At 37.3% G+C, this 25,708-nt stretch overlaps 3 protein-coding genes and 2 pseudogenes across 3 annotated transcripts; all 5 read right to left on the bottom strand.

Annotated features, from left to right (window-relative positions):
• Window positions 1-765: 765 nt before the first annotated feature.
• Window positions 766-2,858, bottom strand: LOC149035568 (adenosine receptor A3-like). Its single transcript, XM_089191481.1, has one exon. It carries the CDS (start codon window positions 2,265-2,267, stop codon window positions 1,290-1,292), a length of 978 nt encoding a protein of 325 aa, XP_089047607.1. The 5' UTR covers window positions 2,268-2,858; the 3' UTR covers window positions 766-1,289.
• Window positions 2,859-5,361: 2,503 nt separating this feature from the next.
• On the bottom strand, window positions 5,362-8,959 carry LOC149035567 (adenosine receptor A3-like). Its single transcript, XM_089192228.1, has one exon. The coding sequence runs from the start codon at window positions 7,237-7,239 to the stop codon at window positions 6,235-6,237; it is 1,005 nt and encodes a 334-aa protein (XP_089048354.1). The 5' UTR covers window positions 7,240-8,959; the 3' UTR covers window positions 5,362-6,234.
• Window positions 8,960-11,319: 2,360 nt separating this feature from the next.
• Window positions 11,320-12,837, bottom strand: LOC149035566 (adenosine receptor A2b-like; annotated as a pseudogene).
• A 991-nt stretch (window positions 12,838-13,828) lies between these two features.
• Window positions 13,829-16,764, bottom strand: LOC113675123 (adenosine receptor A3-like). The gene has a single exon (XM_027191658.2). It carries the CDS (start codon window positions 15,951-15,953, stop codon window positions 14,916-14,918), a length of 1,038 nt encoding a protein of 345 aa, XP_027047459.2. The 5' UTR covers window positions 15,954-16,764; the 3' UTR covers window positions 13,829-14,915.
• A 6,482-nt stretch (window positions 16,765-23,246) lies between these two features.
• LOC113675132 (uncharacterized) lies at window positions 23,247-23,850 on the bottom strand (annotated as a pseudogene).
• Window positions 23,851-25,708: the final 1,858 nt, after the last annotated feature.

Genomic DNA, 25,708 nt, shown 5'->3' with positions numbered 1-25,708 from the left:
ACTGGATGGTTCTTGTATTTGATCATTCGATTGTGCAATCCTCTTAAACAAGTGCTCCTCGGAACAGGAGAGTGGACGGTCGAGGAAGAAGAAGAAGAAGAAGTTAAACGTTCATACGTCAAATGACTGATTCTTCAAAGTCTTCCATCTCTTAATGTTCCCTCTGCGCGCTCTCCAGCTCCGAGCACAAGTATTTAACTACTACTATTAAATGCAATTCCTCATTGAAATATCACAATTTTTCGGTAAAACAGTTTATATGTAACATTGGATATAGGGGATAATCATCTCTTTAAATCAAGCCAGAGAAAAGGAATCTGATTTTCCTCGGAAATGGGTTGAAATCATTTGGAAATAAGTTTCGTTCACCGCATTCAAACAGATCCGTAGCCGCTTGGTTTAAAAAGAAGCCGTCATATCATTACGTGGCTGATTTTGTGGGCGCCCAAGATGAAACAAATTTTGTGTTCTGCGGGCAAGATAGGCTGGATTTTCCTGCTTTACGATAACAAATTGCTTGTAGTTGGCGTGCACCAATTTCGCAATCCCCTTCTTTTCGCGGTGGTACAGAGATGGAGTCGCAAAATACAATATACCTGCACAAAGATAAAGACAAATAAACGAAACCGCCAAAAAAGGAATTATCTGAATGAATTTCAGTTCTTTGTTGTAATTTTTTGTCATATCATAAACCCTTCATTGGCTAAGCATTTCTCGTCAATATCGCTGGATATGAAAACGGTAAATAGAAAACAAAGCTACTGGTCACCAAATAATTTTATTGTACCCTTACTCATAAGCTATATCTAACTGACTGTCGCCAAGAAAAGAATATTTAATTAATACACGTCTCTCCTCATTGACTTCTGTGAATGGTGAAAAGGTACTTCAACATTTTTTAATCTTCTTTATCTTGTAGCTAGATAAGTTTTGATCATCCACATTGGGCATATTGTTTACGTATTATCAAATTACTGTTCACAGGATATTTTCATTAGCTTCTAAATTAGCATCTTTAATTCATAAACCTTCTACAGGCCAGATGTTGCTTTAAAGCAGAAAAAAAAATTCATTTTGAGTAAAAAAAAAAGCTTTGTTTGACTGAGCCGTCATGAAGCAGACGCTCCACAAAAAAAAAAAAAAAAAAAAAAAACACGAGCAAGAGAAAATGAGAATTGCACTGCGTTCAAATTTTCTCATTTCGAATTATTTGAACCATGTACCTTTTTACGATGGAAATTGTTTCATTTTTGTAATATTATGTCGTTTGCCATTTTAGAGAAGGGTCTTCACATTACGTCATGACAAGCTCTTGTTGGGGATGCAGTTGAATAACTCGAGCTAACTTCAAACACCCCCCTCAATACTTCCAGCATGCTTCTTCGGATCTCCTCCATTCTCCAGGAAAATATTATGGGATTTAAAGACGAGTTAAGAAGCCCCAACGTCATTGAAAACTGAAAGACCCCTTTCAAAACGACATTATGCCCTGTTGTGGCTATAGCCAACTTGGTGCAGGTGTAGGGCAGAAAACAAGTGGCAAATGCAGCATATACGTAGAACATATTCATGACAGACTTAAACTTTCTTTTTCTTAAAGTCAAGTCTTTGCAATTTTTGCCTAAGGTTCCCTCCTGCGCAGATATTTGCAAACGATGACGACGAACAGCGAGATGGATTTTGGCAAAAGCTAAAGTGGTTGTTATAAAGAAGGTGATCGTGAAGGCAAAGGAAACAACTTCTCTGTTCATATCTCCGATTAACAAATACCCAACCGAGGTAACTGCACTAAGCGTCCACAAGACAGAAATAGTGATGGTTACCTTCCTCTCTGTCACGATTTCTCTGTAGCGTAAATGAAGTGTAATAGCGAGGAAGCGATCAAAACTGATCGCTGAAACAATGAAGAATGAGGCACTGGTTAGAAACGTTCCCAAGACGAGGAAAGCAATTTTGGTATTGCACTCAGAATCGTAAGACGAAACAGAATCTTTCGACAGTATCTCAGCGATCACGGATATGTACAACGGCTGCACAACTAAACCAACTCCAAGATCGGTAAATGCCAAACCACGCAGAAGAATCTTTGACGTACATAGAGCGCAAGTAGTCTTCGTCAGCGCGCAAATGATGATAATGTTCCCAAATGTGGCTGAAAGAGCCAACATCGCGTTGAGTACACAAAGCAATACATACCAGCTGTAAAATTCATCCTTCTCGGGATAATATTTAGAAATATCGTCACAAAATTCCTCCAGAGCTTTCATGACAAATCGTTTGATCTTGGTGCAAATTCAAAGCCTTGAAGTTCTGAGCGAAATGACTCAGGAGGTGTGAACAGCTGAATTAGTTTCTATCAAACTTAAATTACGCCACCGTTCATTACCATATTTGGTTGCTTAACCGTCTGTAAATTTGGGAATAATTTTCTAGAGTTCAACAAAATTACGTCGAGGCAATATCGCGATCATTTACAACCTTTTTCTATCTCATTATGACTTTTTCAGATATAATTCTCAGTTGTTTTTACGGTAATACAGATAACCGTTTCCGATCTGTAAATTGTCACAGAAACGGCTCATTATGGACATGCACAAAGCGAACTGAATTATTTACTTCTGAAAGGCAGACGGAACATTTGATCTCCCCAACTGTGGGAGAAACTTTAGCGTCTCATCATTCTGAAATTGAATATTGATTCGTGACTCCTTCGCTGAGAGCTTCCCTACGAGACATTGTGTTCGTCAGCTAATGTAAACATAGGTAATTACATGATTTCGACTGCAATTTGGTGTTAAAAACCACGAGTAAATTTTTCAAAGACAATAAACTGCTCCAGTCCGTAGGGCAGGAGCGGTTTGTAGATTTGAAAACTTGACAGGTGCTTATTTACACCAAATTAAACTAGAAATAATGTAATCAGCCATTAATTATTTATGTAAAATTATTTATTTACGAAGAAAGAGGCTGGGGCCCAAACTCCGTAGAAAGTATGTATTAAACTTGTTAACTGAACCACAGAATTTGGCTGAAATATAAACCCCGAAATTTCTTAAAATTCCAAACAAAGGAGTAACAAATTTACACGAACGAAAGCTCAAAAACGACCAATTAAAACCCCGCGAAAACAAACGAAAAGTACGCGAAAATATGTCCACGTCAGTTTTCCAATGTCAAGGTTAGGGTTCTTTGCCATGATTGGCTAATTTGTGAATGACGCGCACCGCGCGTGAATACAAAGAGAATACAAAGGGGGGAGAGGAAGAGAAAAATTGTTACTTGAAATGTAAAAGCGGAAGAGATTTTCAACAATTTACATGAAAAAAACTATCACAAAAATTCAAGATAGACGAAATTTTGACAGCATGCGTGCGCTATTTGCAATTTGCACTCGAGTTATAACTTTGCACTCATGTTACATGAAAAATGCACTTGTTTTCATCCAACCAGAAGCGCGTATTTTTTTTCATGTATAGTATAACCAGTAAAACAATTTAAACGACGTTCCAGTATTATACGCGCATACGAAAGGCTGAGGCATTTTCAGCCTCAGAAACGACAACATACAACATTCTAAGTTTGAGTACGATTATTATTATGACAATGGAGAATGTAAATCGCATTGAAATTCGACCACATGAAACGACGTTTCCAAACCTTATGGAAACGAATTCGTCTAAATTTGGGTGGGGCCTTTGTGGTCTGAACGTATATGTATCACAAAACAGGGTATGGTTTGAGAATACGAAATGTTTTGATTTAGCCTTTTAATTAAGGCAGCTTCGTTCAAGAGAGTTTGAGCAGAGGTGGTACGCAAGTGTGGTTCTAGTCCAAAAGAAAAAAAAATCCAGCCCCTCGAATATCCTACCAGAATATACCAAACCAGGTCGGTTAGGAGAAATGCTATAATTTACGCATCTTACTTGTCTTAAACAGGGAAGCAAAGTGAACGAATTTCGTCATAAAAGACATTAGGGCTTTAATGCTTCTGCCTCAAATCTAGATCCATATAGATTATGCAAGCATAATGCTTAGCATAATTTGAACAAACGAGCATAATTTTCGCCCTTTTTATAAGAGTAGCACTGCTGGTATAGTCAGCATACTTTAAGTTATTTTTCTTTTTTTTCGAAGCGAGCATAAAACGAGTCATTACTTGTATTAGTCTTTAGAATTGCTTATTATCAAGATCGGTCTATGGTTCATTCTATTTTCAATTTTGTAAATCTTGGGGGAAAAAGGTTACTGAAATATTGAGTCGTTCGTCGTCTGGAGGACTGGACACACCAGAAGTAAAAAAAGCGTCTGTCCCACTTTCCGCTTTAAGAAGCAACAAACATGCGCTTCGAAGAGAAAGTGATGCTAACATCGTACATTTTGACACATTAAGTCACTGCTTCTGGTCTGGAATTAAGTGAAGTAGTTACTTTTGTCTCTTCAGTGCAGGTTTACAACTCCAAATAAAAAAGATGTTATGCTCTATAAACAATAAATATTTAATTTGGACGTGTTTTGTGTTTCTTTTTTGAAAATCATACCTTAGGGAGAAGAAGCATAATTTTCAAAAATGAGCGTAATTAGCACAATTTGGAAAAAAAACCGAGCAATGCTAGCATACGAACGCAATCTATAATGGCTTATTCACATCACTATCCAGGCATTCCTTGGATGCGCAGAGGGGTCCTGAGAGATGGAGAAGAGGCAGATTTTATCACCTTGAAGGAGCCATCGAACATTTCGGAACTTAATTTTGGAGATAGCAGAAAGAGTAAAGGCCACGTAATAAAAAGTGCTCCGACAGGAATAAACGATAAAGACTGCTCTTAATTACCATTAAGGAAATTGATAGATAAGCACCATTCCTGGATGAGTTCCTTATCAACTAAACAACGAGATTATTCAGAGCGGCACTCATTCTTAACTTTGAAGGTAAAGAGCTTAAGTCGACGGCCTTTTAGTTGGTTTAGACAATTCTCAATGAAACTCGAAGGAGAACGTCGCTAATGTAAGCCTGAACTAGGTTTTGCTTCAATAATCTCAATATGATTTAAGAGTTTTTCTTAATAAAAGATGAGAAGTTTAAAATGAGGGCTACAACTATTATAAGGACCGTATAGACTAAGTTAGGATATTACATAAGCACTAAGGAGCTTTTATGAGAAAAGATTGATCTTTTTTTCTTTCGGAAATCGTTGCAAAATAAAAGTAATCGTAATGGGAAAAAATCGCCAGCGCGCGGTTTGACTGCTGCAGGTGATCTTAATTGAAATAGTTGTATTTCAAGCGAAAAGGGAAAAGACTGTGCGCATTATAACTTGCTAGGCACTCAGATTCCCACAGCGAAAGAGAAGAAATATTAAATGGAAAAAAAGTAAGATGTTTTTAATTGACATTAACCAATCTTCATCCCGGCTTCGATATGGCGCTCAAATTCGCATTCGCGGAAACACACCATAGGACATTTTGTCAAAAGACTTACACAGGATGACTTTCTACTGATCAGATCATAAGTACTATGCAAATGACTGAAAACGCCAAAGGCTAGTGGCGGGTTTTAAGATCGAATAATTGTAAGAGTGGTTGTTGTAAAAATCTTAAGATTTTAGTTAATTAAAATACATTAGTGAAAAATTTTGTGTGTTCGATCCATCGCGGCCTGATTTGATATAAAGCATCAACATAACATCTTGTCAACGGCCATCGATTTGAAGAGACTTGAATTTTACACCACTAGCTGTTGATAATGTTTTGTCTTTGCTCGAAGGAGAACGTCGCTAATGTAAGCCTGAACTACGTTTTGCTTCAATAATCTCAATATGATTTTAGAGTTTTTCTTAATAAAACATGAGAAGTTTAAATGGAGGGCTATAACTATTATAAGGACCGTATCGACTAAGTTAGGATATTACATAAGCATTATGGAGGTTTTATGAGAAAAGATTGATCTTTTTATCATTTATTAACTTTTTTTTTCTTTCGGAAATCGTGATCTTTTTTTTTCTTTCGGAAATCGTTGCAAGCCAGTAGGGCTCTTGCAATTTTGTTATTCTTTAAAAAAATTTACTCGTGCTTATTTATTTCAAATTGCACGAGAAAAATCATGTCATTACCTATACTAATAATATACATGAAAAATTTACTCGTGCTTATTTATTCAAAATTGCACACGAAATCATGTGATTACCTCTACGAATACTTCGTTGAGTTAATTTGACTTGCACGAGTCTTTGTTGACTAGTCTCTTTTGAAATGAGAGGAGCTGAGGATTGATAATTTCTTCTCCTTTGGGATCTCAGTACCTTGATCCGTTTTAAAACAAGGCAGGAAAGTCTTGAGTATTTTTAAAACATATCTCCGTATCTCTCTCATCCGCCAGCAGTATAAAATAGGATTCAGGGACGAATTAAAAAATCCTAATGTCATTGAAAACTGAAACATTCCTTTCAGAAATAATCCGTGCTCAGACTTTAAAATGATCAGCATTGTACCTGTATAGGGAAGATAACAGGCGGTGAACACGATGTAAATGTACAAGATGTTGACGGATGATTTAAGCTGTCTTTTGCTCAGCGCTAATTCTTTGCAATTTTCACTTGCTGTTTGCTCTTGGGATTTTATCTGCAAACGATGTTTGCGGACAGCGAGGTAGATTCTTACAAAAGTTATGGTGGTTGTGACGAAAAATATTACCGCAAATGTGCTGGACACTGCCTCTCGGTTAACATCTCCCATGAACAGGTAACCGAGAGCTACACTTGCGCTGAGCGTCCACAGTACGGTCAGAGTAATGCCTGCTCTCTTTTCTGTTACAATTTCCCTGTAACGAAGATGCAGGCTGATAGCGAGGAAACGATCAAAGCTGATCGCGGAAACGACGAAGAATGAAACGCCAGCAAGAAAAGTTCCTACAACTAGAAAAGCAATCTTGGTTTTGCACTCAGAGTCATCCGGAGAAGCAGAATCACTTCGGAGCATCTCAAATATCACGGAGATGTACAAGGGCTGTACGACTAAGCCAACACCTAGATCGGAGAAAGCCAAACCAAGCAGCAGTATTTGCGAAGGAGATAAGGCACAAGTTGTCTTTGTTAGGGCACAGATGATTATCGTATTGCCAAATATCGCAGAGAGAGCCAAAATTCCGTTGATTACACAAAGCGCGATGTACCAGCTATAAAAGTCGTTCGTGTCGGGATAGTACTTGGAAATATCGTTACAAAACTCTTCTACGACATTCATGGTGTTCCGTCGACGATGCCGCTGTAGACCGCAGAATATGTTATATAGTAATCAGTGAAGTCTTGCCTCGTGTACTTAATTTGGAGCCAAATTCATAAACCACGAATAGCTGGTTATTCAAAATTTAAACGAAAGTTTATAGCTCCACAAAAAAAAAAAAAAACCGCGTGAACGTGATATGTTTTCGAGTCAGTTTATTTATGCAAAATCGTTGGAACTGTCATATTTGCTCTCAGCCACTTACGGATCGTTTATAAGACAGGGACACTAAGATGTCAGATTACCAGGTGCAAATGGCATCATCAGTTCACTAAAGGGTGTCGCAAGTTACCAACACGATGATACGGCGGCAACAAACAATTTCCACGTAATCACCCCGTGTTCTTTGAATTTGACGCTTGTATTAAACTAAACAATACCAGAATCAAAATCTAACTCACCTGATCCACAAGGTCTTTTAATTCACACTGCTTCACGATCGTATGAATTTTAGTTAGATTAATTACGGAACAACTGAAACACTCTGTCAACACCACCGTCTTTGAAATGAACATAAAAAAAATTGTCATTACTTTTCATTCCAGACACTTTTGCAGTTACAGGATTATTCAAAGGAACTGAGAACGATTATGCTCTTAGTACATTTTTTCCTCACAGTTTATCATAACATCCAATTTTGTTTTTAATATAACTCAGTATAATTTGCAAGTCTTGGGATCTTTAAACACCTATGACAGCTGGTTTAGGAAAAATTTCTTTGAAACACTGTGCGTGCTTAAATAATTCCTAATTTTTTTTTATATTCTTCTCACGCTTAAAAATTCGCTGAGACTGGTCAAACGACTTCTTGATGAAAACGTAGAAAACCATTTCAGACTTTGACCAACGATGTTTATGTCGAATAAAATTTCAACTGATGGAAAAGAAATCTCGACTACATTAACTGAACAGATATTTGACATTTAGAAAAGGAAAGAAAATCTATGTTTGACTTTCAAAACAACTCTTAAAAAATGTATTTAAATGAAAATGTCATTAATCGCATTTCGCTAAAATAAATTTCTTGGGTGAGAGTTCGTAAACAGCAGATTTCTCCAGCGCATCCAATTAGCATCACAATTGTTTGAGACATCATTCATCAGTTACACAAGGAAAACCGAATCAAACTTTTTGACGGTATTCAAAGAGAAATATTCAGAAAAAGCAATTGTGTGTTATTCAGATTCTAAGCTAATATGCTCATTCTAAAGAACTTACGTGGCATTGGTCCCACGAAATATTGTAACATCTGCATGCGTGGGCTCAAATTACCAAAAAATTACACATTCAACTCAAAAAAAAAGGTGAAAACACAATACATCTATCATTTTCAGTCATTTTTTGTCCTTTTGTTAGTTATTAGCATGTCTCTGTAGATATAATTCTGAGGAAATAAAAGATGGCCTTTTAAAAATCCGTACACCGTAATATGCGCAAAAAAGTAAATAGCTGGGTTTTTTTTAACAGTGTAGAAACATTACGAAGCGATATTAAATATATTTAACCTCAGCTGGTTTCCCGGAACATTATATTAAGTGAAACATATATTGGAAACTTACTATTTCAGTTAAGTGAAAACCAGTTGAGAGTACGAGAGACTGAAAATTACCTGCTAATTTCAATAAGGCACATTAAAAGTTGCCGCCATGTATATTCATTCGATCGTTGCCATTGCAGCGGGTGAAAAGATCAAACATCTTTTATCCTCTCTCAATAAGTTCCCCTACACCCCCCCCCCAAAAAAAAAAATGCATAAAAATGGGCAAAATAATAATGCCATGTAAAGACACCCTTTATACTTAAGTATTGTGGCACACTAGCGCTAATTATCGTTTCCGTTCCAAACGGCAAAATGGTATTTGAGAGCATACATCAGTTTCCCTGTAAGATATTGGACGTTTGGCAACCAAAAGAACGGCTGACTGTACACAATAGAGTGTTCATTGAAGCTGGAAGGGAGTTCGGAAAGAAAATAATGACTAAAATCCCCTCCCCCAGCACCAGTTAGAAGCCTTGTAAAATGTGTACTACAATCGTGTTTGGAGGTGGGGGAGGGTAATATAGCGTCTACGTTGGATAAAGATTCATGAGAGGATTAACATTGATTGCATACGGCCAGTTCGAAAAACTTTTGACGCAATTTCTTTTGATGAATAATCAGTCACTCAAAGAAAAGCAAAATTCTCTTTTTCGTGTTGATCAGAAACTGACTTACATGAGATGTTACAATAAGCTTGAGGTCCTTTAGATAAGGCCTTATGTGCTTGGCGTTGTGTTGTAGTATCTTAATTAGACTCTTTACAGTATGTAACTCCTAAAATGCTGCCGTGTAATTGAAGTGAAGAAAGTTGTGCTCTAACTGGAGCCGGAATCTTTTAGAGACCTATTCAAGGAATTTCCCAAGTTTTATTGACAATAACTATTTACACGCACGAAGAAATTTTTCTTTTGATGGAAGGGATAATTTTTTATTAAAACCAAAGTAACTAAAAAACAGCTCGACGGAAAATCAAATAAATAACAGTGAAGGCTGCAAATTGAAATAATCAAAGAAAATTACAAGAAGATTTGATTTCTTAAAGCGATCAACATATAAAATGCATCTACAATATCAATTCATTTCAGCTGACATGTGATAGAATAGACAGTTTTCTCTGCAAGGGAGTGTTTCCTTGATAGGAATACATGTGAAAATAATGAACAACAGCTAAAACGGAGAATAACGAATCAGAATCTATATGGCTACAGTGTATCTAAATAGAATTTCGCAAATTATGCTACTTAGTCTTCAAAAAAGGCAAGTTTCATACACAGGAAATGGGGTAGAAACAACTGCGATACACATCTCAGAAGATTATATTAAGCAACTGTTATACCGTAGATGAATTAATGAAGAGTTATGATCAGTTACGGGAGCCCCTGCTTTCATACAAAATTAAATGCAAAGTGTTAGGATCCGAATTCTAGGAAGAAAACACCGCAATTTTTCTTTGTTCAGTTGTGATCTGCTGCCCTGATGGAAATAAAGCAGTATACGACGCAATAGCACAGACCAGAGGCACTACCAAAGAAGGAGAACTGTAAAAAGATTATTTTCGAAACCACAATCCTCTTATTTTCCTCCTGTCCTTCTTAGCTTTAGTCCCAGAATTTCACCGCACCACACCCCACCTCCCACCTCTTCGTTCTCGTCCCCCCAACCCCTCCCCCTGCCAACCCACTGGATTATTCTCGTATTTGATCATTCGATTGCGCAATCCTCTTAAACAAGTGCTCCCTGGAACAAGATAGTGGACGGTCGTAGAAGAACTTAAACGTTCATGTGTCAAATGAATGGAGATTTTGGTTCATACTTATTAAGTTTCTGGGTCTTCAAAGTCTTCCATCTCTTTATGTTTACTCTGCGCGCTCTTCAGCTCCGAGTACACGACAGGGATTTTATCACTACTATTAATGCAATTTCTCATTGAAATATGACAATGTTTCGGTAAGACAGTTTATGTGTAATACTGAATATAGGGGTTAATCATCTCTCGAAACCAAGCACCAGAGAAAAAGGATCTGATTTTCAACGGAAATGGGTCGAAATCATCAGGAAATACGTTTCGTTCACCGCATTCAAAGAGATCCACAGCCGCTTGGTTTAAAAAAAAAGCCGTCATATCATTATGTGGCTGATTTTGTGGGCGCCCAAGATGAAACAAATTTTGTGTTCTGTAGGCAAGATGGGCTGGTTTGTCCTGTTTTACCATAATAAATTGCTTTTCGTTGACGTGCACCAATTTCGCACTCCCCTTCTTTTTATGGTGGTGCAGAAATGGATGCGCAAAACACAATTTACCTGCACAGCTGTAAAGACAAAATAAACGAAACCGAAAATGAATTATCTGAATGCATTTTCAGTTCTTTCATGTAATCATTTATCGTATCATAAATACGTTCATTGGTTGAACTTTTCTACTCAAAATCACTGGATATGAAAGTATATGTAAAGAAAACAAAGCTATTGACCATTTCACCCAGTAATTTTATTGTAACCCTACTCATAAGCTATATCTAACTGACTGTCGCCTAGAAAAGAATCCTTAATTCATACACGTCTTTCTTCATTGACGTCTGTGACTGGTGAAAAGCCACTTCAGCATTTTCTAATCTCCTTTATCTTCGGCTAGATAAGTTTTGATCATCCACATTGAGTATATTGTTTATAAAGATCCACTCAGGCAAATGGATGTCAAATTACTGTTCACAGGAATTTTCACTAGCTCCTAAATTTGCATCTTTAATTCGTAAACCTTCTACGGGCCAGATGTTGCTTTAAACCAGAAAAAAAGGTTCATTTTGAATCCGAAAAAATTGTTTTGTATGACTGAGCCGTCATGAAGCAGATGCCCCTAAAATATAAAAAAGAACACTAATAAGAGAGATTTCCGAGTCAGCGTAATTTCCGCGACAATGAGAATTGCATTGCGTTCAAATTCTCTCTTTTCGAATTATTTGAACCATGCTCCCTTTCACGATGGAAATTATTTCATCTTTGTAATATTGTGTCGTTTGCCATTTTAGAGAAGGGTCTTCACATTAAGTCATGGCAAGCTCTTGTTGAGAATGAAGTTGAATAACTCGAGCTAACTTCAAACAAGGTAATACCCTCCTCAATACCTCCAGCATGCTTCTTCGGATCTCCTCCATTCTCCAGGAAAATATTATGGGATTTAAAGACGAATTAAGAAGCCCCGACGTCATTGAAAAATGAAAGACTCCTTTCAAAACGAGACTATGCCCTGTTGGGGCTATAGCCAGCTTGGTGCAGGTGTAGGGCAAAAAACAAGCGGCAAAGGCAGCATATACGTAGAAGATACTCATGGCAGACTTAAACTTTCTTTTTCACAAAGTCAGGTCTATACAATTTTTGCCTAAGGTTCTCTCCTGCGCTGATATTTGCGAACGATGACGGCGGACAGGGAGGTGAATTTTAGCAAAAGCTATAGTGGTTGTTACGAGGAAACTGATCGTGAAGGCAATAGAAACAACTTCTCGGTTCATATCTCCGATTAACAAATACCCAACCGAGGTAACTGTACTAAGCGCCCACAGGACAGAAATGGTAATGGTTACCTTCCTCTCTGTCACGATTTCTCTGTAGCGTAAATGAAGTGTAACAGCGAGGACGCGATCAAAACTGATCGCTGAAACAATGAAGAATGAGGCACTGGTTAGAAAAGTTCCCAAGACGAGGAAAGCAATTTTTGTATTGCACTCAGAATCGTTAGACGAAAAAGAATCTTTCAGGAGTATCTCAGCGATCACAGATATGTACAACGGCTGCACAACTAAACCAACTCCAAGGTCGGTGAATGCCAAACCACGCAGAAGAATCTTTGACGTACATAGAGCGCAAATAGTCTTCGTCAGCGCGCAAATGATGAAAATGTTCCCAAATGTGGCTGAAAGAGCCAACATCGCGTTGAGTACACAAAGCAATACATACCAGCTGTAAAATTCATCCTTTTCTGCATAATATTTAGAAATATCGTCACATTCCTTCAGAGTTTTCATAACAAATCGTTTGATCTCGGTGCAAATTCAAAGTCTTGAAGTTCTGAGCGAAATGACTCAGGAGGTGTGAACAGCTGAATTAGTTTCTATCAAACTTAAATTACGCCACCGTTCATTACCATATTTGGTTGCTTCACCGCCTGTTAATTTGGGAATAATTTTCTAGAGTTCAACGAAAGTTATATCGAGGCAATATCGTGATCATTTATAATCTTTTTCTATCTCATTATGACTTTTTCAGACAGTTCTCAGTTGTTTTTATCGTAATACAGATAACCGTTTCCGATCTGTAGATTGTCACAGAAACAGCTCATTATGGACATGCACAAAGCGAACTGAACTATTTTCTCTTGAAAGGCAGACGGAACATTTGATCTCGATTAAGGAAATTGATAGATAAGCACCATCCCTTGATGAGTTTCTTATCAACTAAACAACAAAATTATTCAGAACGGCACTCATTTTTAACTTTGAAGGTAAAGAGTTCAATTCGACGGCCTTTCTGTTGGTCTCGACAATTCTCAATACGTAACTAGAAGGAGAACGTCGCTAATGTAAGCCTGAACTACGTTTTGCTTCAATAATCTTAATATGATTTTAGAGTTTTTCTTAATAAAACATGAGAAGTTTAAAATATAGGCTATAACTATTATAAGGACCGTATAGACCAAGTTAAAAAATCACATAAGCACTGAGAAGACATTGATCTTTCTTTTTTTATCTTTCATCATCTTTTTTTCTTTCGGAAATCTTTGCAAAACAAAATTAATCGCAATGGGAGAAAATTCATCGTTAACGCACGGTTTGACCGCTACAACTGATCACCGGTTTGGACACAAATTGTGGAAACATCGAGAAGAAAGATTTTCTCAGCCGTCTGATGTCAAATTGAAATAGTTGTATTTCAAACGAAAGGGGAAAAGACTGTGTGCATTATAACTTGATAGGCACTCAGATTCCCTCAGCGAAAGAGGAGAAATAATAAATGGAAAAAAAGGAAGATGTTTTTAATTGTCATTAACTAATCTACATCCCTCCAATATGGCGCTCAAATTCGCATTCACAGAAACACCATCATGTGATATTTTGTCAAAAGACTTACAGAGGATGTCTTTCTACTGATCAGATCATAAGCAGTATGAAGATGACTTTCATTTGAAAATGCCAAAGCTGGTGGATTGGATAATTTTAAAAGTGATTGTGGTAGATCTTTAGATTTAGTCAGTTAAAACACAGTAAAAATTTTGTATATTCAATCCATCGCTGCCTGATTTGATATAAAACATTCACATGAAATATGTCAACTAAGATACGAATGCGGCCATCAATTTGCAGAGACTTGAATTTTACGCCATTAGCTGTCGATAATGTGTTGTCTTCGCTTGCGTTGAATTGAGAAAGAGTTTTCAGCTTGAGATCATGAGAAAACATTTTACTGAGACTTTAGTAATTTTTATGGGAATAAACATTGTATATATTTCTTCTTGTTAATATAACAGATAAGCAGAAAAAGGAACTTTCATTTTTGCCGTATGCATCCTCTGATCGATTAGAATATTACTCTTCTTTTTCTCTGTAACTAGTGTTTTTTAACTCATGAAAGATCTCTTATATTATGGTACAATTTTAATACAGCGTAAGGTATTTTTGAGATGCTCGATGGAAAGAAAAGAGGTTTTCAGTAATGGGATAAAATAATCTCCTTCTTCACGAGAAAATGATAGAAAGAGGCTGGCTATAAGGCCGTTAAACAATTGAAGCCAGCACTTAACAACCTTTCTTCTTACGATACATTCTATTTCACTGCCCTCTTGACGAGATTTTCTGAATAGAAAGAAAAATAAGTCGCACAGGTTATAATTTAGCAATTACATATGTCATCTGAATGTAAACTGCAAGCTGTGAATTCTTAAAATGAATTAAACTCCTCCTGTGTCCTTCGATGAAGCATCTGTCCAATGTGAAGACGTTTTTCCAATTTTCTATACCAACATCGTGTCTATCAGTGGAAAATATTTATTTGTCGAATAAGTGCCTATCAAAAATCCTCTCTGATCATTTGATGACGAATGGTTCGTTTAGTTAACTTGACTTGCACGACTCTTTGTTGACTGGTCTCTTTTGAAATGAGAGGAGGTGAAGATTGATAATTTCTTCTCTTTTGGGATTTCAGTACCTCGATCTGTTTGTAAACATGGCAGCAATTTCTTGAGCATTTCTAAAACATATCTCCGTATCTCTCTCATCCGCCAGCAGTATAAGATGGGATTCACGGACGAATTAAAAAATCCTAATGTCATTGAAAACTGAAACATTCCTTTCAGAAATAATCCGTGCTCAGACGTCACTATGATCAGCATTGTACCTGTATAGGGAAGATAACAAGCGGTGAACACGATGTAAACATACAAGATGTTGACGGCCGATTTAAGCTTTCTTTTGCTTAGCGCTAATTCTTTGCAATTTTCACTTGCCGTTTGTTCTTGAGATTTTATTTGCAAACGATGTTTGCGGACAGCGAAGTAGATTCTTACAAAGGTTATGGTGGTTGTGACGAAAAATATTATCGCAAATGTGCTGGACACTGCCTCTCGTTTAACATCTCCCATGAACAGGTAACCGAGAGCTGCAACTGCGCTGAACGTCCAGAGAACGGTCAGAGTAATGCTTACTCTCTTTTCTGTTACAATTTCCCTGTAACGAAGATGCAGGCTGATAGCGAGGAAGCGATCAAAGCTGATCGCGGAAACGACGAAGAATGAAACGCCAGTAAGAAAAGTTCCTACAACCAGAAAAGCAATCTTGGTTTTGCACTCAGAGTCATCCGGAGAAGCAGAATCACTTCGGAGCATCTCAAATATCACGGAGATGTACAAGGGCTGTACGACTAAGCCAACACCTAGATCGGAGAAAGCCAAACCAAGCAGCAGTATTTGCGAAGGAGATAAGGCACGAGTTGTCTTTGTTAGGGCACAGATGATAATCGTATTGCCAAATATCGCAGAGAGAGCCAAAATTCCGTTGATTACACAAAGCACGATGTACCAGCTATAAAAGTCGTTGGTGTCGGGATAGTACTTGGAAATATCGTTACAAAACTCTTTTACTACCTTCATTGTGTTCTGTCGACGATGCCGCTGTAGACTGCAGAATATGTTCAAAGAATAGTCAGTCAATTCTCGCCCCGTGTACTTAATTTGAAGCCAAATTCATAAACCACGAATAGCTGGTTATTCAAAATTAAAAAGAAAACCAAGGTATTAATTGCGGAAAGAGTGGAAACAAAAGTTCGATAAGTTAAAACGAAAGTTTATAACTCCACAAAAAAAAAATCTGCGTGAACGTGATATGTTTTCGAGTCAGTTTATTTATGCAAAATCATGGGAACTGTCATATTTGCTCTTTTTTGAGAGGGACACTAAGATGTCAGATTACCAGGTGCAAATGGCATCAATCATCATCAGTTCACTAAGGGGTTTCAGAAGATACCAACGCGATAATATACGGCGGCAATAGACAATTTCCACGTTATCACCTCGTGCTCTTTGAATTGGATGCTTGTATTAAACTAAACAATACCAGAATCAAAATCAAACTCACCTGATCCACAAGGTCTTTTAATTCACACTGCTTCACGATCGTATGAATTTTGGTTAGATTAATTATGGAACAACTGAAACCCTCTGTCAATACCACCGTCCTTGCAATGAACATAAAAAAAAAAAATTGTCATTACTATTCGTTCTAGACCCCTTTGCAGTTACAGAATTATTCAAAGGAACTGAGAATGATTATGCTTTTATTATATTTTTTCTCACAGTTTATCATAACATCCATTTTGTTTTTAATATAACTCAGTATAATTTGCAAGTTTTGGGATCTTTTTAAAACACCTTTGACGGCTGGTTTAGAAAACATTTCATTGAAACATTGTGCGTACTTATATAATTTCTGAATTTGTTTTTATTTTGATATTCTTGTCGGGCTTAAAAATTCGCCGAAATTGGTCAAACGACTTCTTGATGAAAACGTAGAAAACGATTTGAGACTTTGACCAACAATATCTACGTCTTATAAAAATTCCACTGTTAGAAAAGATGTGTCGATTGCATTAACTGAACAGATATTTGATACTCAGAAAAGGAAAGGACATCTATGTTTGACTTTCAAAACAACTCTTAAAAAATGTATTTAAATGAAAATGCTATTAATCCGGCACATTTCGCTAAAAAATAATTTTTTTAGATGAGAATTCACAAACAGCAGATTTCTCCAGCGCATCCAATTACCATCACTATTGTTTGGGACATCATTCAGTAGCTACCCAGGAAAACTGAATCAAACTTTTTGACAGTATTCAAAGAGAAATATTCAGAAAAAGCAATTATGTGTTATTCAAGTTCTTAGCTAATTTGCTCATTCTAAAGAACTTACGTCGCATTGGTCCCACGAAATATTGTAACATCTGCACGCGTGTGCTCGAATTACCAAAAAATTACACATTCAACTCGAAAAAAAGGCGAAAACTTCAAATGTCTTTCATTTTCAGTCATTTTCTGTCCTTTTTTATTTATTAGTAGGCTTCTGTAGATATGATTCTGAGGAGATAAAAGATGGCCTTTTAAAAATATACATCGTAATATGCGCAGAAAAAATAAAGAGCTGTTTTTTATCAGTGTAAGAAACATTACGAAGCGATATTAAACATATTTAGCCTCAGCTGGTTTTCCGGAAACATTATATTAAGTGAAACATATATTGGAAACTTACTATTTCAGTTAAGTGAAAACCAGTTACAAGTACGAGAAACTGAAAACTGCCAAATTTCAGTAAGGCACATCAAAAATTTCCGCCGTGTATATTTATTCGATCGTTGCCCTTACGGCGGGTGAAAAAACTAAACCCCGTTTCTCCTCTTTCAATAAGTAAATAACTAATTGTTTCCATAACAACCCCGATAAACAAATAAGAAGATTGCGAAGAGCTGTTATAGATAGCAAAACCGATTTCATAAACGTATGTTGGGTTCCTTCGTCGACTGCTTTGTAGGAGCTCGTGCGGATGTGAGTAATCAAAGACGGATAACGCTATCCAAGGATCAATCGCTATCCAGCGATTAGTGTTAACAAAATGTACTATACCATCCACCGGATAGCGATTTATTCAGCTGATGGCATCTTTCCCTTGAACAAAAACACTGAAACCTTTACGAAGCGTATATTAAATTTTACAGTACCGAAATCCCTTCTTCGTTACCAATTCTACTTACTTGAGTTCTTTCCGAAAGCTAGGGAGACGGTTTTCTAATTGAAGTGTTTTTTTTTCAAGCTGTTTTAATGTCCAAAAGCGACAAGTCCCTTTGCCGTTACGAAAAAAGGAAAATTTCCTCGCAGTTCGCATCGGAGCAGAACTATTGTTCGCTGATAGTTATAGGGGTTCCTACTAGACTAAAGAGATTCAATGGCCAGAGTCTATTCCTATTAAGGTTGCCGTAGGCGCTAGTTCGCGAAAAATATCGCTGACAGTCCATCAATTCGCATAGCATTGCACTTCGAGCATCAATCTTTGAAAAGCTGTGTTGTGCTTCGAGCGTAACTCTTCGTCCTCTGCCTGACCCCTTTCCTCCTATTTTTTCTGGTTGAAGCACCTTAATATGGACACAAATAGCTACATATTCACGCGTGTTGCACTCAACTTCCTCAATCAAACGCTTTACAAATTGTGTCCGCTCCTCGTAATCTAGCACGCTTCAGCACCGACAGGTGAAACAGTGTCAGTGGCTTGCTCCAACGTGATTGGATAACAGCCTCAACAGGCGTGAAGTGAAAATGCGTCTTCAAATAAACTTTTCGTGTAAATCATCTCGGCGAGAAAAAATAAACTCCCATTCTGTTCAGTGATTAAAATAATAGAACTGAATTGAATATCCGAAATCAGTGTTTCTAAGCTTGACGAGAACGTAAACTTTTACAAGGATGGCAAGCATAATAAATACAATGTGTTAGTTTAAACTTTCGTACTTTTTTTTACATTTCTTTTTCGGCATGATGAAGTCACCCATAAGCTTGATCGTGTTAGCTTTAGCCGTTCTTTGTTATGTTAGTAATGGAGTTGCCGGTAAACACCTAAAGCGATGTACAAAAAAAAAAAGGAAGAACCAGAGCCACAAAAGACATCTGTGATTAAGGATGGTCCATGTTTAATGTAGAAAGTGGCGGACGGGCGTGAGCTGCAGGAGTGGAGAAAGGTCCGATTTGCCTTCGTCACCGAAAAGAAGTTGATAAATTTGACAATCGATGCACTTTCCTCCATGTGACACCCAAACAACTCATCCGTCTTCACTTCTCCTCCTACCGGAACGACTTTCACTTTATCAAGCGGTAGCTGGACTTAGCAGAGAAACTTCACATTGTTATCGGCCAGGGACGATATGCTGTATGAATTGACGCAAAACTGAAGAAAGTATCCTCAAAGGCAGAATCCCAGAACAATACAAAGCACCAGCAAAAAGACAGGTACATTTGTACCTTTGGGAATGTAAAAGTAAGATTGCCTGCGGAATGTAACCCGTCTCCTTGGTTACAAATATAGTAACACTCATTAAAAATATGCAGCATGAATCTGCTCGGTCCAAAAATACAACCTCAAAGCTTTCTCCAAAGACCAAACTTTCTAAGGTAAAAGGTGCTTTTTGTGATTAATGCAGAGAAATAATAGTCATTAGAGAATTTTATCTCATCAAGTTAAATTTAACAGATTTTTTTTCTGTTTTCGACAGGTGAAGACAATACAAACAGGCCTTTAGGACTCAGTAAATGGTGTTTATTATAAGATAAAATTACAATAATTGAGAGGGAAAAAAATCAAGACATTGACAATGGACCGCTTAATACAGGGTGACCGCTTAACACAATACATACAGGTTCCACTATTCACTGTTCGCTGAAACCGTAGTATTAATAACTTACCACTGACTAAGGGCCATTTAAGCCCCTGGCTTTGGCTCCTCTGCGTTGTGATTTAGCGATGTGAAAGAATTGAAATAAATTGAATCTGTTTTTCTTTTTTTAACTTTTGATCTTGAAACTGGATATATTATCACATGAGAAGAAAAAAAAAACGCATCATATCTAGGACCATTCAGCATCTTGGATTTTCCTGGGATGTGGGTATGGCGGTCAAATATTTTGTTTTTGCTCTTTTTGTTATTGAAGAAATGTAAAATGGTTTCCGTGTTTACATAGCCTGATGTAAACACTTAGGAGGTTGGGAGAACGCGAGATAAGCGTAGGAAACCACGACGCGAAGCGGAGTGGTTTCCAGCTTATCGAGTAAACACGGAAACCATTTTAAAACACGGAAACCATTTTACATTTCTTTTATAAAATAATTAATGAAAGAGGAACGAAAACCGTGTTTAAATACGCTCATGTGGTTTTATGGCCAATCAGAGCGCGCGTATCTTGTGCAAGGCTGTGCTCTAACGGCGCCCGGTCGCCTGAGGCGACTAACATTTGGCCTCGGGCGACTGAAAATATTTTCTTGGATGCCCGGCCGGGCGACTGGCTGGTGTTGGTTTCTTGATTTACAGTCAAAAAAAAAAAAAAGAAAATGTTGTTCAATCGGGCGCGCGTTGATATTCAAAGGTCGTTCCACGTGAATTTACGTGTAACATAATCATCGACTTTGATCGTGACAAGCTGCACAGTTTTTGATTTTAACCGCTTTTCCAAATAGTATTATAATTTTTTCCTTTAAATTAGGATGGCTCGTTAGTTAGTTTTTGAAAAGCAATTGTTACTTCTGCTCTGACAGGCGTAAAGTACGGTCGACGATTAATAAATCGCTAAATGAACACGGGAGTCATTCTTTTAAAAGAAAATGTTGTTCCATCGGGCGCGCGTTGATGTTCAAAGGTCGTTCCACGTGAATTCCCATGTAGCATAATCCTTGACTTTGAACTTGACTAGCTGCACAGTTTTCGATTTTAACGGCTTTTCCAATAGCATTAAAATTTTTCCTTTAAATTGGGATGGCTCATCAGCTAGTTTTTCAAAAGAAGTTGTTACTTCTGCTCTGATAGGCGTAAAGTACGGTCGGCGATTAATAAATCGCTGAATAAACACGGGAGTCGCTCTTCTATGCTAATTTAATATTTTAAATAGTGTTTTGCTAAGCTCACATAATGCTTTGAATTGAACTTCAATGAGACAGTTTTAGGTTTATCAGATTATCTTTGGTATATGTATACTATTCATTTTTCAAAAAATAGTTTTGCACTGCTTCTGTAAGTGTGAATTAAATAATTATTTGACTATTAGTGATGATAGGTTTTCAGGAGGTCAAAGGATACGATGTTTCATGAACATAAAAACAATAAATAAACGCACATAGTTCTATTTGACTCGTTATGAAAAACAGTTTGTTTAATTTTTAATAATTAACTGACTGATTTATTAATTTGGGCGACCAACTAGGAGGCCCGGGCACCTCAGCTAAAATGTTTGGGAGCCCTTCGGGCTCCCCGAAATTTTGATTTGGGCGACCATCTTTTAGGCCTGGGCACCCAAGCTAAAATGCTTGGGAGCCCGAAGGGCTCCCTGAAATTTTCCTTAGAGCACAGCCTTGATCTTGTGGCTCACCGTACATATTTACCAAAGTTGTGGGGTTTCTTGTGAAATTTTGGAGGAGTTGCGGTCGCCTAAATGTCCTATTTTCAGACGACGAAATTGGAGGTCCCGCGGTTTACAAATCCTGTTCACAATTTAGAAGACCGTGTCAATCGGACTTGGCTTTAGTGGGGTTTTGCATTGCATTAACCGACAAAAATCTGGCTGGCAGTCCTCTTAATCCGGAGTTTGGCTTGGTTATCAGTTAGACTTTGCAAATAACCAATTGTCTGTTCCAGAAGCCAAGATTTTGAAGCTAAAGGACTGTTTTTCTTAATTTTGAGACAGTCTCTTTGTACAGCTAAGGATCCCACAAGCATGCGTAGCCCTCAGCTCAATTCGATGTTTATGGTTGTTAGCGACATCGTTCGTTCTGTGCTATGCTCATGTTTCCCCACAATTCTCCCACTCCAAAAACACCGATGAAATTGTAACGCCATTATAAAGCTATGCAAATATACTTTACTATTGTTAGACATTGGCGCTGAGTCACGTTTCCGTCCCAAACAAACTTGTCAGTTGAAAGATAATTTGTTTTTATAAAATAATTCAAATAGTACGCACGCTCTGATTGGCCATAAAACCATTTTACATGAGTGTATGTAAACACGGTTTTCGTTCCTCTTTCATTAATTATTTTATAAAAGAAATGTAAAATGGTTTCCGTGTTTTAAATTGGTTTCCGTGTTTACTCGATAAGCTGGAAACCACTCCGCTTCGCGTCGCAGTTTCCTACGCTTATCTTGTGTTCTCCCAACCTCCCGCGTGTTTACATCAGGCTATGTAAACGCGGAAACCATTTTACATTTCTTCATCAGCAAATGATTGATGATGCGAATTGACCAAGGTAAATTGTTCTACAGCTAACATTTGGAGCGTTGTCCCTTCCTTGGAGCATATCAGAGTGAATTATCTGTTCAAACTCATAGAAGAGTCTTAACCCTTTAACTCCCAGAAGTGATTGACATGTAACTTCTCCTTATAATATCTATACATTATCCTGCAAACAGGTAATGAGAATACTCAAACTCATCAGGTACAAGATATCACCTTAATTGAACACCAAATTCTCTCAATCAATTTACAAGGAAACGTGTAGCAGCCAGAGGGGAGAATTAACAATCAGATCTTGGGAGTTAAAGGGTTAATAATGTTGACCGTTAGCCATGAGACGGCAAAAAAAATTCAGCCGTTAGACGTAAAAATTGGCAAATTTAACTGTGAGTCGTAAAAAATGTGGAGCGTAAAAAATTTTCCTTAATCGTAACGGAAAGTAATTAATAACTTTATGTATAACCGTAACATGGCCAAAAATTTTAAACGTTAGCCGTCAGAGCCAGCTCCTCGTTGAGACCTTCTCGTGATTGAAAGAGAATTTGGTAAATTAGCCACCGGAGAGAGATTTTAGAGCTGACACTTGGAGCATTGGTCCTTCGTTATAGCGAATTCTCTATTCTATGTAGGCTGGAAAACTGACTTTAATGTTCTGGGACAGCAAGCTTCAGATCCTTCAAATGAGAATCTTAGATGTACCTAAATACCATCCAAATCATCTGGGCTTGTCATTATTGAATACAACGAAACTTGCACTGAGCGCGCATATACCAAACTAAGCTACGATTTTTTATTTCTAATATTTGATAAGGACAAGTGTAATAGCCATTAAGTTTCCGTACCAATAATTTACGAACTCTGGTATCATTTGGTGTCAAAACCAAGGTAAATTACTGTTAAGGGAAATCAAAATTTAATTTTTCTGTTATGGGCGGACTTAAAATCTCTTTTTCTCAAAGCCAGGTCTTTGCAATTTTTGCCTGAGTATCTCTCTTGCGCTGATATTTACGAACGATGACGGACGACAGCGAGGTGGATTTCGACAAAAGTTATAGTGGTTGTTACTAGGAAGGTGATCGTGAAGGCAATGGAAACAACTTCTCTATTCATATCTCCGATTAACAAATACCCAACCGAGGTAACTGCACTAAGCGCGTCCTCAAGACAGAAATGGTAATGGTTACCTTCCTCTCTGTCACGATTTCTCTGTAGCATAAATGAAGTGTAAGAGCGAGGAAGCGATCAAAACTGATCGCTGAAACAATAAAGAATGAGGCACTGGTTAGAAACGTTCCTAAGACGAGGAAAGCAATTTTGGTATTGCACTCAGAATCGTTAGACGAAACAGAATCTTTCTAGAGTATCTCAGCGATCACAGATATGTACAACGGCTGCACAACTAAACCAAATCCAAGATCGGTACACAAAACAACACATACCAGCTGTAAAATTAATCCTTTTCGGGATGATATTTGGAAATATCGTCACAAAATTCCTCCAGAGCTTTCATGACAAATCGTTTGATCTCGGTACAAATTCAAAGTCTTGAAGTTCTGAGCGAAATGACTCAGGAGGTGTGAACAGCTGAATTAGTTTCTATCAAACTTTCGTTGAGAACTTTCCTACATGACATTGTGTTTGTGGCCTAATGTAAATACAGGCAATAACATGATTACGATTGCAATATGGTGTAAAAAACCACGAGTAAAATTTTCAAAGACAATAAAACTGCACGAGTCCGTTGGGTTAGAGCAATTTGTAGACTTCGAAAAATTGACAGGTGCTTATTTACACCAAATTAAACTAGAAATCATGTAATCACCCATTAATTATTTATGTCAAATACATCCATTTACGAAACAAAACGGCTAGAGTCCAAACTTTGTAGAAAATATGTACTAAACTTGTTAAATGAACCACAACATTTGGCTGAAATAAAAACTCCTAAACTTCTTAAAATTCTAAACAAAGGAGTAACAAATTTACGCGAACGAAAACTCAAAAACATGCAACTAACTAAAATTCCGCGAAAACAAATTAAAAGTATGCGAGATGTCCATGTCAGTCTTCCAATGTTAAGGTTAGGGTTCCTTGACTTAATTGGCTAATTTGTGAAATCAAGCGCGCCGCACGTGAATACTAAAAGAATACGAAAGGGGGGGGGGAGGGGAGGAAGAGAAAAATTGTTACTTGAAATTTAAAAGCGAAAGAGATTTTCTACAATTTACATGAAAAAAAAAACCATCATAAGTCATAACAGACCAAATTTTACACATGTATTACATGTAAAATGCACTTTTTTTCAGCCAACAAAAAGCGCGTTTTGCCTTATACAAGGAATTAGGGGTTTAACGCTTGTACTTAGGCCCTTATAGATTATGTCAGCATAATACTTGGCATCATTTGGATAAATGGGCATAATTTTCTCCCTTTTTATTAAGAGTAGCACTGTTAGTATAGTTAGCATGTTTTTAGTTCTTTTCTCTTCTTTTTTTTTTTTTTTTGAAGGGAACATTACCAGAATCATTGCCTGTCTTAGTCTCCAGAATTGCTTATTTTCAAGTTCGGCCCTTGGTTCATTCTATTTTCAATTTTTTAACGTCTTTGGGGAAGAAGATTACTGAAATGTTAAGTCGTTCTTTGTCTAGAGGACTGGACACACTGGAAGTAAAGAACGCGTCTGTCCCAGTTCCCGCTTTAACAAGCAACAAACATGTGCGTCGAAGAGAAAAGTGATGCTAACATCGTACATTTTGACACTTTAAGTCACTGCTTCTGGTCTGGAATTAAGTGCAATAGTTAATTTTGTCTTTTCAGTGCAAGTCTACAATTCCAAATAAAAAGATTTCATACTTTGTAAACAATGATTTATAATTAATAATTAATAATTATAGGAGGCGAGCGTGGCCTAGTGGTTAGGGCGCTGCACTTGTAAGCCGGAGGTCCCGGGTTCAAGTCCTCCTCCCTGCCACTATGTTGATTTGTCTTCGGTGGCCCCGAATTCAACTCCTGCACGCTTTGTAAATAGCCAACTGGTCTGCCTCCTACCAGTTGGGGTTTTTAACGAGTTTCTGTTCATTTACGATATTTGTTTCCTCATTTACAGTGTCCCCAATTAGCACAGCTGTGCTAAATACGCTGACACTTAAATAAAGTTATTATTATTATATAACTTGGACTTGTTTTGTGTTTCTTTTTCGGAAATCATACTTTAGGGAGAAGTAGCATAACTTAAAAAATATAATTTAAAAAAACGGAGCAATACTAGAAGCATAATATGCTACTTTTACCAACACAATCTATTATGGCCTATTCACATCACTATCCAGGCATTCCTTAGGTGCGCACAGTGGGGTCTGGGGGAGGGA

This window comes from Pocillopora damicornis, chromosome 13, assembly GCF_964200805.1.
Source record: "Pocillopora damicornis chromosome 13, jaPocDami1.2, whole genome shotgun sequence".
Lineage (NCBI taxonomy): Eukaryota > Metazoa > Cnidaria > Anthozoa > Scleractinia > Pocilloporidae > Pocillopora > Pocillopora damicornis.
This window is presented reverse-complemented; position numbering and strand designations above follow the sequence as displayed.